Below are 10,760 nucleotides of genomic sequence, written 5' to 3' on the forward strand. Positions count from 1 at the left end.
CACATGTCTAAGCTGGAGTTAGGCTTGTTTTGGCATTTGGGAACTTGTCTTACAGACCAAGAAGCATTTAGGTGGTGTTAGGTACCAACTACAGTATAGAATGACACTATATAATAATGATCGGATATAGTGTATTAGCTCTTGGCCCTTCCATCCTCCCTGTTAGAAAGCTCAGTTCCACCGCGCCAGTCGTGCCGTCCACTATCTTCGGCCAGGTCTTTGTCCAGGTTTTGATTGGGCTCTTGGATCGGACTTTTCAAAGCTCAATCTACTTCCCTCCGTCATACCCACCTCAACACGTGCACCTTCACTGCGCTCTCCAGCTCCGCCCGCTTCCAACAACACCTTTGGCATCTTTTTTTGGGCATCCACGCTCCGATGCTAGAAATGTTGCGCTCCGAACAGATTCTTCTGGCAGCCTTCCTTTGGTGTTTGTGGACTTTTTATGTCTTTTGCGCTCTGGCCAGATTCTTCTGGCAGCTTCCCTCCGCTCCTCACTCCGATGGTGCTATTGGTTTGTGGGTTTTTGTTGCTTTGTTTTTTCCTTGTATTTTCGTGTATGCTTTGTTGTCCTAGCCTTTGGGTTGAGGGCGTGAATAATTTTCTAGCCTTCGGGTCGAGAAGGAGTCTGCCTATAGCAAATCTATTCTATAAGCTGAAGATTGGGCGAGGTTTGCCGATGCTCGACGTCATAGATATGATTTCAATGTAAGATCTGTATGTTTTTGACCTCTATGACGTGTAATCTATTAGATTAGACTATAATCTCTCAGAACTTTATGTTATGTGATTGTAAGAGCTTTTATGCTCTTAACTACTCTATTAATGAAATCAGAATAAATTTTCCTAAAAAAAAAAAGAAAAAAAAAAAAGACAATTATAGACATATTTTGTATATAGAACATAAATATGAAAATAACTTTAGTATAAATGGTAGTATAAGTAGTACTAGTGATAATATTCATGCATAGTTTAAAAATAGAAAAATATTAATCAAAATTATGTGGGGTCTAAACTAGAGCCCTTGTCTATTACACTGGATAAAAATAGATAGCAATCTAAAACAAATTGGTTCAAATAAAAGTAATAGATGAATGAGCTCAAAATCCTTATTATTATAATAAAAGTAATAGATTACTCTGACCAAGCCCACCAAAACGACCAAACGTGAGAAGGAATCAAAGGATCCATCTTCCTCCTGGACCAACCGTCAAACCCAAAGTTCCAGTTGAAACCCTTATTGAGATCTGGATTCTCAAGCAATCCCATTGTTCCCTCTGAAGCAAAGACACTAAAACAATGCTCCAATTCCTCCTGACATACAAGAACCTACTACTCCACTCATCTCTCACTGTCTCCCTCACTTTCCTCCTCTCCTTCTTCAAAATCCCCTCAATCTCCCTCCATGGCCTCTACACCTACATCCAACCCGAAAACCTCAACCAAGACGGTCCCCGAGCCGCCATTAGACGACCCCAGAGCTCCAACGCAAGCGCCAATCTCGACGGCTACCAAAACTTATCTTCCAAAGCCAACGCCGAGCCCAGGAAGAGGAACAAATCTAAGAACAAGTTCGAGTTCGATGAGAACAATGCCCAGATCTTCAGGATCAAGCTCGACGACAGCCATATTCAATCCCGCCTCTATTTCGATGAGTATCGCACTGTTTTTACTCTCTCATTCGTGTGCCTTTATTCTTTATTGCTTCAATTTTACTTGGGTGCTTCAGAGAGCTCTGGGTTTTGGGAAAATGGAATTTTTGTTCCTCTTCTGTTAGGATTTGTAAGTGTTTGTAAGTTGCTTGTATTGCTTGCGAAGGTTTCGTTCGAGAAATCTGCGTCGAGGTGGTCGGAGAAGCAACTGAGTATGCTGGTTGGGGTTTTGGGGTTTATATTAGGGCTTATGATTTGCTCTGAGATTGTTCCTAGGGTTTTGGATTTCAATTTTGGGTTAGTTAGTGGGTTCGGGAGGGTTTTTGTTGCTGTTTTAATGGGCTGCCTCGCGGGGTTTCTGCTTATGCCGGCATTGAAAAATGCAAGGGCGTTTTGGCTTGGAACGGATCAGCTTCGAAGCAATTTGTCGATGATTTATTGTGGATGGTTTGCTAGAATGATTCTTTATGCGAATAATATGTTGATTATGTTCACTGCATTGCTTTGGATTAATCCATTTTCTGAAATTCTTATTAACAAGAACAATGATGATGAGAAAGGAGGGCGTGCGGGTGGTGAAATTGGGAATGCTGAGAGGTTGATTGGCAATGTTGGTATGTCTCGTTCGGATTTTAATCAGCTAAGGGTTTGGTGCTTGTTGCTTTCGGGTTTATTGCAAATTGTGGCTTTAAGACCAAACGTGCAGATGTATTTGAATGAGGCATTGTTATCTTGGTACCAACGGCTGCATGCTAGCAAGGTTCCAGATTTGGATTTTAGCAGGGCGAAGGTTTTTCTTCACAACCACTACTTATGTCTCATAGTTTTGCAGTTTTTTGCGCCACCAATCCTGGTTCTACTCTTTGTTGGCTTATCTCAGATTGATGGTAACTCTTTTGGAAATTACCAATCTGAATATGGTCTATTGTCTTGCTCTGCTTTTGTGGAGGAAGTGGCTTTGTTTTTGGCTTGGTGGGTTGTCTTTGTTTGGGCTGTTTTCACTTCAGGAAGCCTTGTATTGTATCGTCATGGCATTTTGTACGTGTCTTGATGAATGATTTTTGGTTTTGACCTTCCATTTCTGCGACTTGTTGATTGTCTATTCATTGTGGCTGTAATGGAATTCTTCTAAATGATCACACGCACAATCTGCTGAGCTACAAATGCTTTATTTGGTAATTTTGTTTGTCAACTCATCTGTACAGTTGGTTATGCATTTAACATTTATAGTGGACTAGAATGAGAGTTTAAATTTTATGCTGTTAATTTTCCATCCTAAATGTCATCTTTACAGTACTGTCTTGCATATCAGATATCTAATCGTGACTGGCTTGAGACATATTCAAGCATATAACGAGGTTGTCTGGTTTTCATTTTATGTTCTTTACTAGGAAAAAGTGAAAAAAAAAAAAAAAAAAAAAAGGCATCTAATAGGAGACAATTTGCAATATTTCTTGCAAACAACACCTTCTAGTAATCAACTCATTAAGCAAGCAGATAGTCCATTTCCCCATAGGATGCTGGTCTTATCTGGTATGTTGTTACTCGTATTGACATCATATTATACATCTTTTCTGTATGTTAAATAAAAATCTGATATCGCCATCCTCGACAGGATACTTGCCACTATGCAGAGTTCAAAATATGACTACTACTGTTAGTAATATACTAAACCACATTTGGGATCTAAGCTGTAAAGAAAATTTTGGTCCTCCCCATATCCCTTTCTCAGACTTACTCATGCAGAATTCATCATTGTAATGATCATAATTGTCACCATTTTGCAGCTACTAGCACTCTAGGTTTTAAATGCAAGTTGGGTTACTCACAAGCATATTCTTATTGTTTGTTTCTTCTTGATCTTCCCCCTCCCCACAGTCAGCCTTTTTGTTTTATAGGAATAGTATATATTATGCATAGGAAAAATGCCCATGTTTTTCCCAGTATTTAACACTTTATGACCGATTAAAAGCTAAGGACCACTTAACTGTTACTGCTCTATATTTTGGACCATAACTTTTAATGCTCTCTCTGTTTTGTCAATTTCACACTTTAAAATGTTCTGCATGAATTTGCATTCATGTCTTCAATTTATTTTCATTTTTTTAACTACATACAAAATGAACCCCAACATGATTCTCAAGGCATGTCCAATTTTCTTTCAACTCTTTTTTTTTTTTTTTAATAACATAGGAGAACTTTACTCAGATTAATTGCACGTCTCAAACGCATACTGTACAACAATCCTCACCGTTAATCAAACTCCTACGGGTAACTGACCCTACCCTCCAGAACCAATTACCAAGTAATCCAGAAGCTTTCACCCCTGATGGGCTAAGCAGTTTATCCTCATGCCCGTTTATCCAATTTTCTTTCAACTCTAATATTAATTGATATGCATTTGAAGATTTTGTTGACTTTATTATTGAAATACTGTGACTTTATGCAATTGGAAAGAAATAGTGATCAGTTAATGCAACTTTACTGTTTCAGGTTATGAGCTTCACTTTATGTTCAATCTGAAGCCAACCTACTTATGTTCTGGTTTGATTTAGGTTGGTCAGGTCAAGCTTGACCGAATAAGCATCCTGAAATTAAGGGGTTGTGTTTGAATAGGAATATAGTGTTGTTGTCTATTACCATGATTCTTGTAAGATCTGGCCTATTTTGCATAGAATGTATATGATATGATATTCTCTAGGATTACATGACTCATGGGTCATGGCCTAACATCATCAATTAATGTTGTTAACTAATCCTACATTAAGGGGGGGGGGGGGGGGGGGGGGGGGGGGGGGGGAAACTAAATTACAATTTTAGAAAATAGGCAATGAATAATATTCATGAATAAGTTATTTGTTTTTGCGGATGTTGTTTGTTTCTGATTTTCCTTAATGAGGAAAATGGCTCCTTAGCAAAAGAACAAAGAAGTCGGTTTCCTTTGGTGGATAAAATAATAGGTATATTGGATATTGGATATAAAAAGCATTGTACTCCAAGGGTTTGTATCACCACCATATGCGTGGTTGTGAACTCGTGCTAAATGGATCAAATTTTGACCCGTTTATGGGGGGACCGACAGGAAATGTTTGGACGAGAAACACACGCCCCCACCAACGAAGTTCACCATTATTGTTTTTCTGACCACCTCAGAGCATTCTTAATGGAGGAGTTATATTTTTATGTAAAATAACTCCTTAAAACTTATTTTTATTTAGTTTAACTAAGCCATTTTTAAATGTCTCTACATCTAATTAGTTATATTTATATTTATTATATTAAAATATTATTAAGAGTAAGAAAAATTTTGAGAAAAAGAGAACATGTGAGAAAAAAAATGAAAAAAATTTGAAAAAAAGAGAACATGCAGAGAAAAAGTAAGAAAAAATTTGGGAAAAAGAGAAAACAGGTGAGAGAAACAATGAAAAATAAAATAATTCTTTTAAAAAGTGTTGTTACATTTAACTTTTCTTTTAGCTCTTATAATCAAATATCTATTTTACATTTTTTTTTTTTTTGCTAATTCAATGTAGAGGGTTTTTTAAACATTTGAAGAGCTATTTTAGATAAAAGTAATATTTGGTTCTTTAATTGGAAATGCTCTAAGGGGACATTGTTCAAAGACAAACAAATGTTTGGCCGTTTGGCGGCTGGGAATCCAAATCAATTTGATGAAATTATCTAGCTGCTCAGAGGAAAAAAGTTACGAAAAATTATTTCTAGCTAGAAACTTAAATCAATTTGTCAGCCGGAATAAAATGGAGGAAATGGTAGCAGTGGCGGTGGATTCCAGTGTCCACCAACAAAGTAAACCGGGGAGAAGCTGGAAGGAAGAGGGGGGGGGGGGGGGGGGGGGGGGGGGGGGGGGCGCAAACCTCGAAAACAAAATGAAAATGAATATCGTTTGAAATTGTGTTTTGTAAAAATCAAATACTTGACTTGAACTTCCATCATGCAATTTTATTATTATATTTATTTATATTTGAACAATTAACTTGGTGATTGTGATTAGGGCTGTCAAAAATTATCGGGAACCGGAATCGGAGCCGGAAAATTAGGAAACCGGAGACTCGGTTCAGGTTTCCGGTTCTTGGCACCCGGTAAAAACCAGGAAACCAGAACCGGGTGCATATATATATATATATATTGGTTTTAGCAACTTAGGGGTTCACTTCACAGTTCACGCCTCTCTTTTTCCTTACCCAGCCGCCGCTCTCTAACACACACATAGTCTCTCTCTCTCTCTGTGTCTTTTTGTCCATACATAATACATATATGTATTGGCATTGAATTTTTGGTGCGCAGATTCTGGTGAAGTTGACGGTGGCTAAGGCGGTTGAGGAGAAGCTGGACGAGGAGATATCAGCGCAAGATCGGATGGACATGGACGATCTGGAGGGAGAGGAGTTTTGGGTTGTGGGTTTTTTGCGTTTTGCTGAGGGAGAGGAGTTTTGGGTTGTGGGTTTTCTAGGTTTTGCTGAGGGAAAAGAGTTTTTGTGGCTAGGTCCGGTAAGAATGTTGTTGGAGAAGGTGACCGTGGGTCACGGCAAATATTGTTTTTAAAAAATCGGTTACCGAACCGGGTAAAATCGGAACCGGCAGATAACCGGGACACAGTTCCCGGTTTTGGTTGCCCAAAACTAGGAACTGGGGTACCCCGGTTCCGGTCTCCTGTTTTGGCCAAAAATTGGACTGGGTGAATAGGCCTAATTGTGATTATGTGATTCTATTATCTTTTGGGAAAGTCATTGAATCACTCCAAAACATTTTATTTTTATCTTTTAACTCCTTAAGTTTTCTCTAGGTTATCAAATCAATTTTTCCGTATAAATTCATTGGGTAAAGTCCACTTAACCCCCTCAAACTACTGCCTCAATGACAATTTACTCCGCAAACTATCAATTACGACAATTTACCCCCTAAACTACCAAAACAACAACAGTATACTCCCCAATGCTAGCAAAATGACAAAATTACTCCTATAAAATTTTCAATAAGACAAAAATTCCCTTAAAAATTTGAAAAAAAATTAAATTTGAGTATTTTTGTTTTTATTTTAGTAAGGATAGTTTCGTCATTTTGTTAAAATTAGGGGTACAATATTATTTTTTTGGTAGTTTGAAGAGTAAATTGTCGCAATTGATAGTTTTGAGGGTAAATTGTTATTGGGGTGGTAGTTTGAGAGGATTAAGTAGATTTTACCCAAATTCATTCAATTTTTTAACAGAGTCAACATAAAGTTACAATCACATAATTTTTCAAAAGATTAAACAAAAAAAGAAAGAAAAAAATGAATGATGGTACTTTTCTTGATATGATAGTAAAAATTACCATTAATATAAAATATATACAGATTAATTGTTTCAAAATTCAATGGTAATTTTATGAAGTGTGGACACATTTGTTTAATAAGCCCGAATGCTCAGGTGATGAAGAGGAAAAAGATATTGCGGAGACAGACTCGCAAGAATCCAGAAACACACCACAACAGTCAACAGCTGATGAGTGGCATCACATAACAAATCCCCACATGCTTCTTTGCCCCCAAAACCAAACTCCTGGGTTGGATTTTTGTTTTGTTTTGTTTGTTTGTTTTTTTTATTTTTCTAGCTTACACCGTTTTATAACTTTTATTCACTGTGATTGGAGTGAGATAAGAAATAGGATAAAAATGCAAGTTTTAAAGGATAAATCAATATAAAATAATTGATTAATTAAAACAATTGGATATTATCAGAATTATATCAAACGACCCGAGATGTAATTTCACCCTATGAATATTCAAAGATCTCTCCTCTTTTGATTAATGTAAGTGTAGATGTACTTGGTATAAACTGTTGACTAAATAGCTAGCAAGTCAACTAATTAATAAAAACAAAAAATAATTTGTAGAAAATAAATTGATGGAAACAAATTGATAATTAACACCCGAGATAGTCAAGATTAATTTTCAAGGACTTATTTTGTTTTCTTCTCCTTTTGTTGTACTTCAAATAAGTGTTTTGATCCAATCATTAAAAAAAAAAAAAACTGTTTAGGAAAAGAAATCTATGAAAATGCCTTTACTATGTTTTGGTCCCACAGAGACTATTAATAATGAAAGCAGCCTTTAGATTTGTTAAACTACGAATCTGATAATTTGGGAAAGAACTGCCGGACCGATTTAGAAAAAATTTATGTTCATATATTATACTCAATTGCCTTTTGCTTGAAATACGGATTCTTTTCACATTTTCTCTGCCTTCATTTCTAGCGCACACGCTAAACCACCTTACAATTTACAAATATTATTATGGTTATTTTTCTTTTCAATGCTACTCTTGGGTTTAACTATGATCATTTGTAAAATTTGTATACATAAGTGACCAACTATTTTATATGAAAGCTTAATTTAGAGCAAAACTAAACATGAAAATCCTATATTTTTATAAATTCTATCTCACATTCTTAATTGTTTCTAAATACAAGAATAGTATGTTCTTCTTACAAACATAAACGCTATAAAAAATTAAATTCTGTAAACCAAACGTCACGTTAGTGGTTTCTACCATTTATATTATGTTGGATATTTGCTTAGATTCTAGAACCTGGACCCTAACAAATAAAAATCTAGGGATTAACGGATGTAAATTAAAAAAAGAAAGTAAAAAACGGTGGGCTTTTCCTTCTGAAGCCCAAACAAACAAATAAAAAAACATATTATTATGTTTTTCCCCAAATGAGACACAGAAATTTCAATTACGTACGTAACTGATTTTACCACAACAGCTATCCAAGGAGATGGTACACTGCCACGTTCGCACATGCGCACAGAAGGATCTCACACGGAAGTTTCCCGAGATAAGACGTAGCGTAGTAGCTTCTCGTTCTTTCATATCTTCTCTAGCTCGCTCTCTCTCTCTCTCTCTCTCTCTCGTTTTCTTCGTTACCCTTTCTTCTCTCACCATTAAATTCCCACAGGAAGCTTCTAGAACTACCAAACACCTCTCTCTCTCTCTCTCTCTCTCCGTCCTCTCCGACCAAAACTCTCAATTTCCCTTCCAATATTTTCTCTTTTGTTTTAAGAGTTTGGTTTGTTTGGGGCTTTGTTATGGCCCCGCCGGTGGAGCAAAACGGCGAGTCAACCAGCTGCGAGTCCCAGAGATCTCTACCGACGCCGTTTTTGACTAAAACGTTTCAGCTGGTCGACGATCACATCATAGACGACGTAATCTCATGGAACGACGACGGATCCACTTTCATCGTCTGGAACCCCACCGTTTTCGCTAAAGATTTGCTCCCCAAATATTTCAAGCACAACAATTTCTCTAGCTTCGTCCGCCAGCTCAACACCTATGTAATTTTCTTTTTCTCTCTCTCTCTCGCTGTTTATATTAATTATAAAGCTTTGTAGTTTCAGGTTTTGATTTTTCTTTTTCTTTTTCTTTTTCGTTTTGGTTTTGGTTTCGTAGGGATTTAGAAAAGTAGTACCTGATCGATGGGAGTTCTCCAACGAGTACTTCCGTCGAGGGGAGAAGCAGCTTTTGCGCGAAATTCAGCGCCGAAAGATTACATCGCCGACGGGAACAGGTCCGGCGCCGGTGACGGTTACTATGGCGGCGATTCCGACCGTGAAGCCGATGATATCGCCGTCGAATTCCGGAGAAGAGCAAGTGATTTCCACGAACTCATCGCCGACCACAGCACCGGCGGATCTAGCCGACGAGAACGAGAGGCTAAGGAAAGAGAACGTGCAGCTGAGCAAAGAGTTGGCGGAAATGAAATCGCTCTGCAACAACATCTTCACTATGATGTCAAATTTCGCGAATAGTAACCAATCGGAGATCGCCGGAAAACCGCTAGATTTGATACCGTCAAAGCGGTTCCTCCGCGAGGAGACGGAAACGAGCGCGAGGCTGTTCGGCGTGGCGATCGGTGGGAAGAGGGCGAGGGAAAGCAAGGGTGAGGCGGGGGAGGAGGATGAGACGGAGTTGCGGCTGCACCTGCCTGGGGCGGGGATCGCGAAATCAGAGCCGTTGGATTGTCAGAGTAACGCTGATGATCGAAAAGCACCGTGGCTCAAGCAGTGCCACTGGGACGATCCTAATAATCAGAGGGTGTGTAATTGATTAGTATTTGTTTCAGTAGACTGGAATTTAGGAGTGAAGCACTGGATCCGAGTCCCTGTGGAACATGCACGTGACTAAAACTGTGTCACGTGCATGATCAACCTAAATGGGACCCATTTCAAGAAGTTTCTTGGAACTTTTTTCTTTCTCTTTCTCTCTCTCTCTCTCTCTATTTATTTTGTGTCGTTCCTTTTTGCTATGCCTTAAAACGTGGAATCCATGATGCTCTGTAGAACAATGAACGAACGAACGAACGAGAGGAACGGGTAGAAGACGATAATTTAATTTCAGGCGGCTAATTTTTTTTATTTGATTTTATTTTTTAATTAGTTTGATGTGATGTGATCGATGTTCGATGGTGGTGGGCGAAGTTGTTGGGAAATTAACTAATAAAAAAAAAAAAATCAAATTGTTTGGAAGACTGTGAGATCAAAAGAAAAAAGATAAAGTGTTCAAAAAGTGTAATATAATAAATAAAAGGTCGCCTCATCTTACTTACACTAATACAATCGGATATGTTCTTCTTATTAAAAAAAAAAACCTTTAATAAAAGATAATAATCAGATATTTTGTGCTTTAATAAAGGATTAATGACATTACTTGTGCTTTTGTTTGATGGAACGTAAGATCCATGACATCTCATATTCATGCTGTGCGCACCGCATTAATTTTCTGGAACTTTTTTGTTGTTGTTTCTGGACGGTGGCCAAGTGGCAAAGACTGAATTTGTTACCCAACTTTAAATCTTAATTGATTACTTATTCTTTTGCCTACGTTATATAAATAAAAAATAAAATTACAAAAAATAGGAAAAAAGAGCTTTTGGATTATTCGCTGTTTTCTTGTGGTGGGCCAAAAATTAATTAATGGAAAATGATGATTAGGGACGTCAAGACGAAGCTGACGTGTTTCGGGTATCTCAATGTGTTGAGACAAAAGAGAGAGAGAGAGAGAGAGAGAGAGAGCGTGGAGCTTTCCAATTCCGCCTTAGAAAATATTG

The 10,760-nt window shown here is 37.7% G+C and overlaps 2 protein-coding genes across 2 annotated transcripts; both read left to right on the plus strand.

The window, feature by feature from the left end:
* The first annotated feature begins 1,137 nt into the window (after nucleotides 1-1,137).
* LOC132181292 (transmembrane protein 161AB protein) lies at nucleotides 1,138-2,831 on the plus strand. The gene has a single exon (XM_059594441.1). It carries the CDS (start codon nucleotides 1,300-1,302, stop codon nucleotides 2,701-2,703), a length of 1,404 nt encoding a protein of 467 aa, XP_059450424.1. The 5' UTR covers nucleotides 1,138-1,299; the 3' UTR covers nucleotides 2,704-2,831.
* Nucleotides 2,832-8,543: 5,712 nt separating this feature from the next.
* Nucleotides 8,544-9,908, plus strand: HSFB2A (heat shock transcription factor B2A). The gene is made up of 2 exons (XM_059594460.2): nucleotides 8,544-8,988; nucleotides 9,104-9,908. Exons 1-2 carry the CDS (start codon nucleotides 8,743-8,745, stop codon nucleotides 9,758-9,760), a joined length of 903 nt encoding a protein of 300 aa, XP_059450443.1. The 5' UTR covers nucleotides 8,544-8,742; the 3' UTR covers nucleotides 9,761-9,908.
* The last annotated feature ends 852 nt before the right edge of the window (nucleotides 9,909-10,760 follow it).

The sequence above is a fragment of the Corylus avellana genome, chromosome 5 (assembly GCF_965113065.1).
Source record: "Corylus avellana chromosome 5, dhCorAvel1.hap1.2, whole genome shotgun sequence".
NCBI lineage: Eukaryota > Viridiplantae > Streptophyta > Magnoliopsida > Fagales > Betulaceae > Corylus > Corylus avellana.

Excerpts from the sequence above, each read along its gene's own strand:
- LOC132181292 (XM_059594441.1), top strand. The coding sequence starts at position 1,300 with ATGCTCCAATTCCTCCTGACATACAAGAACCTACTACTCCACTCATCT.
- HSFB2A (XM_059594460.2), top strand. The coding sequence starts at position 8,743 with ATGGCCCCGCCGGTGGAGCAAAACGGCGAGTCAACCAGCTGCGAGTCC. Across the intron at positions 8,989-9,103 it reads TCCGCCAGCTCAACACCTAT|GGATTTAGAAAAGTAGTACC; the intron begins GTAATTTTCTTT and ends TTGGTTTCGTAG.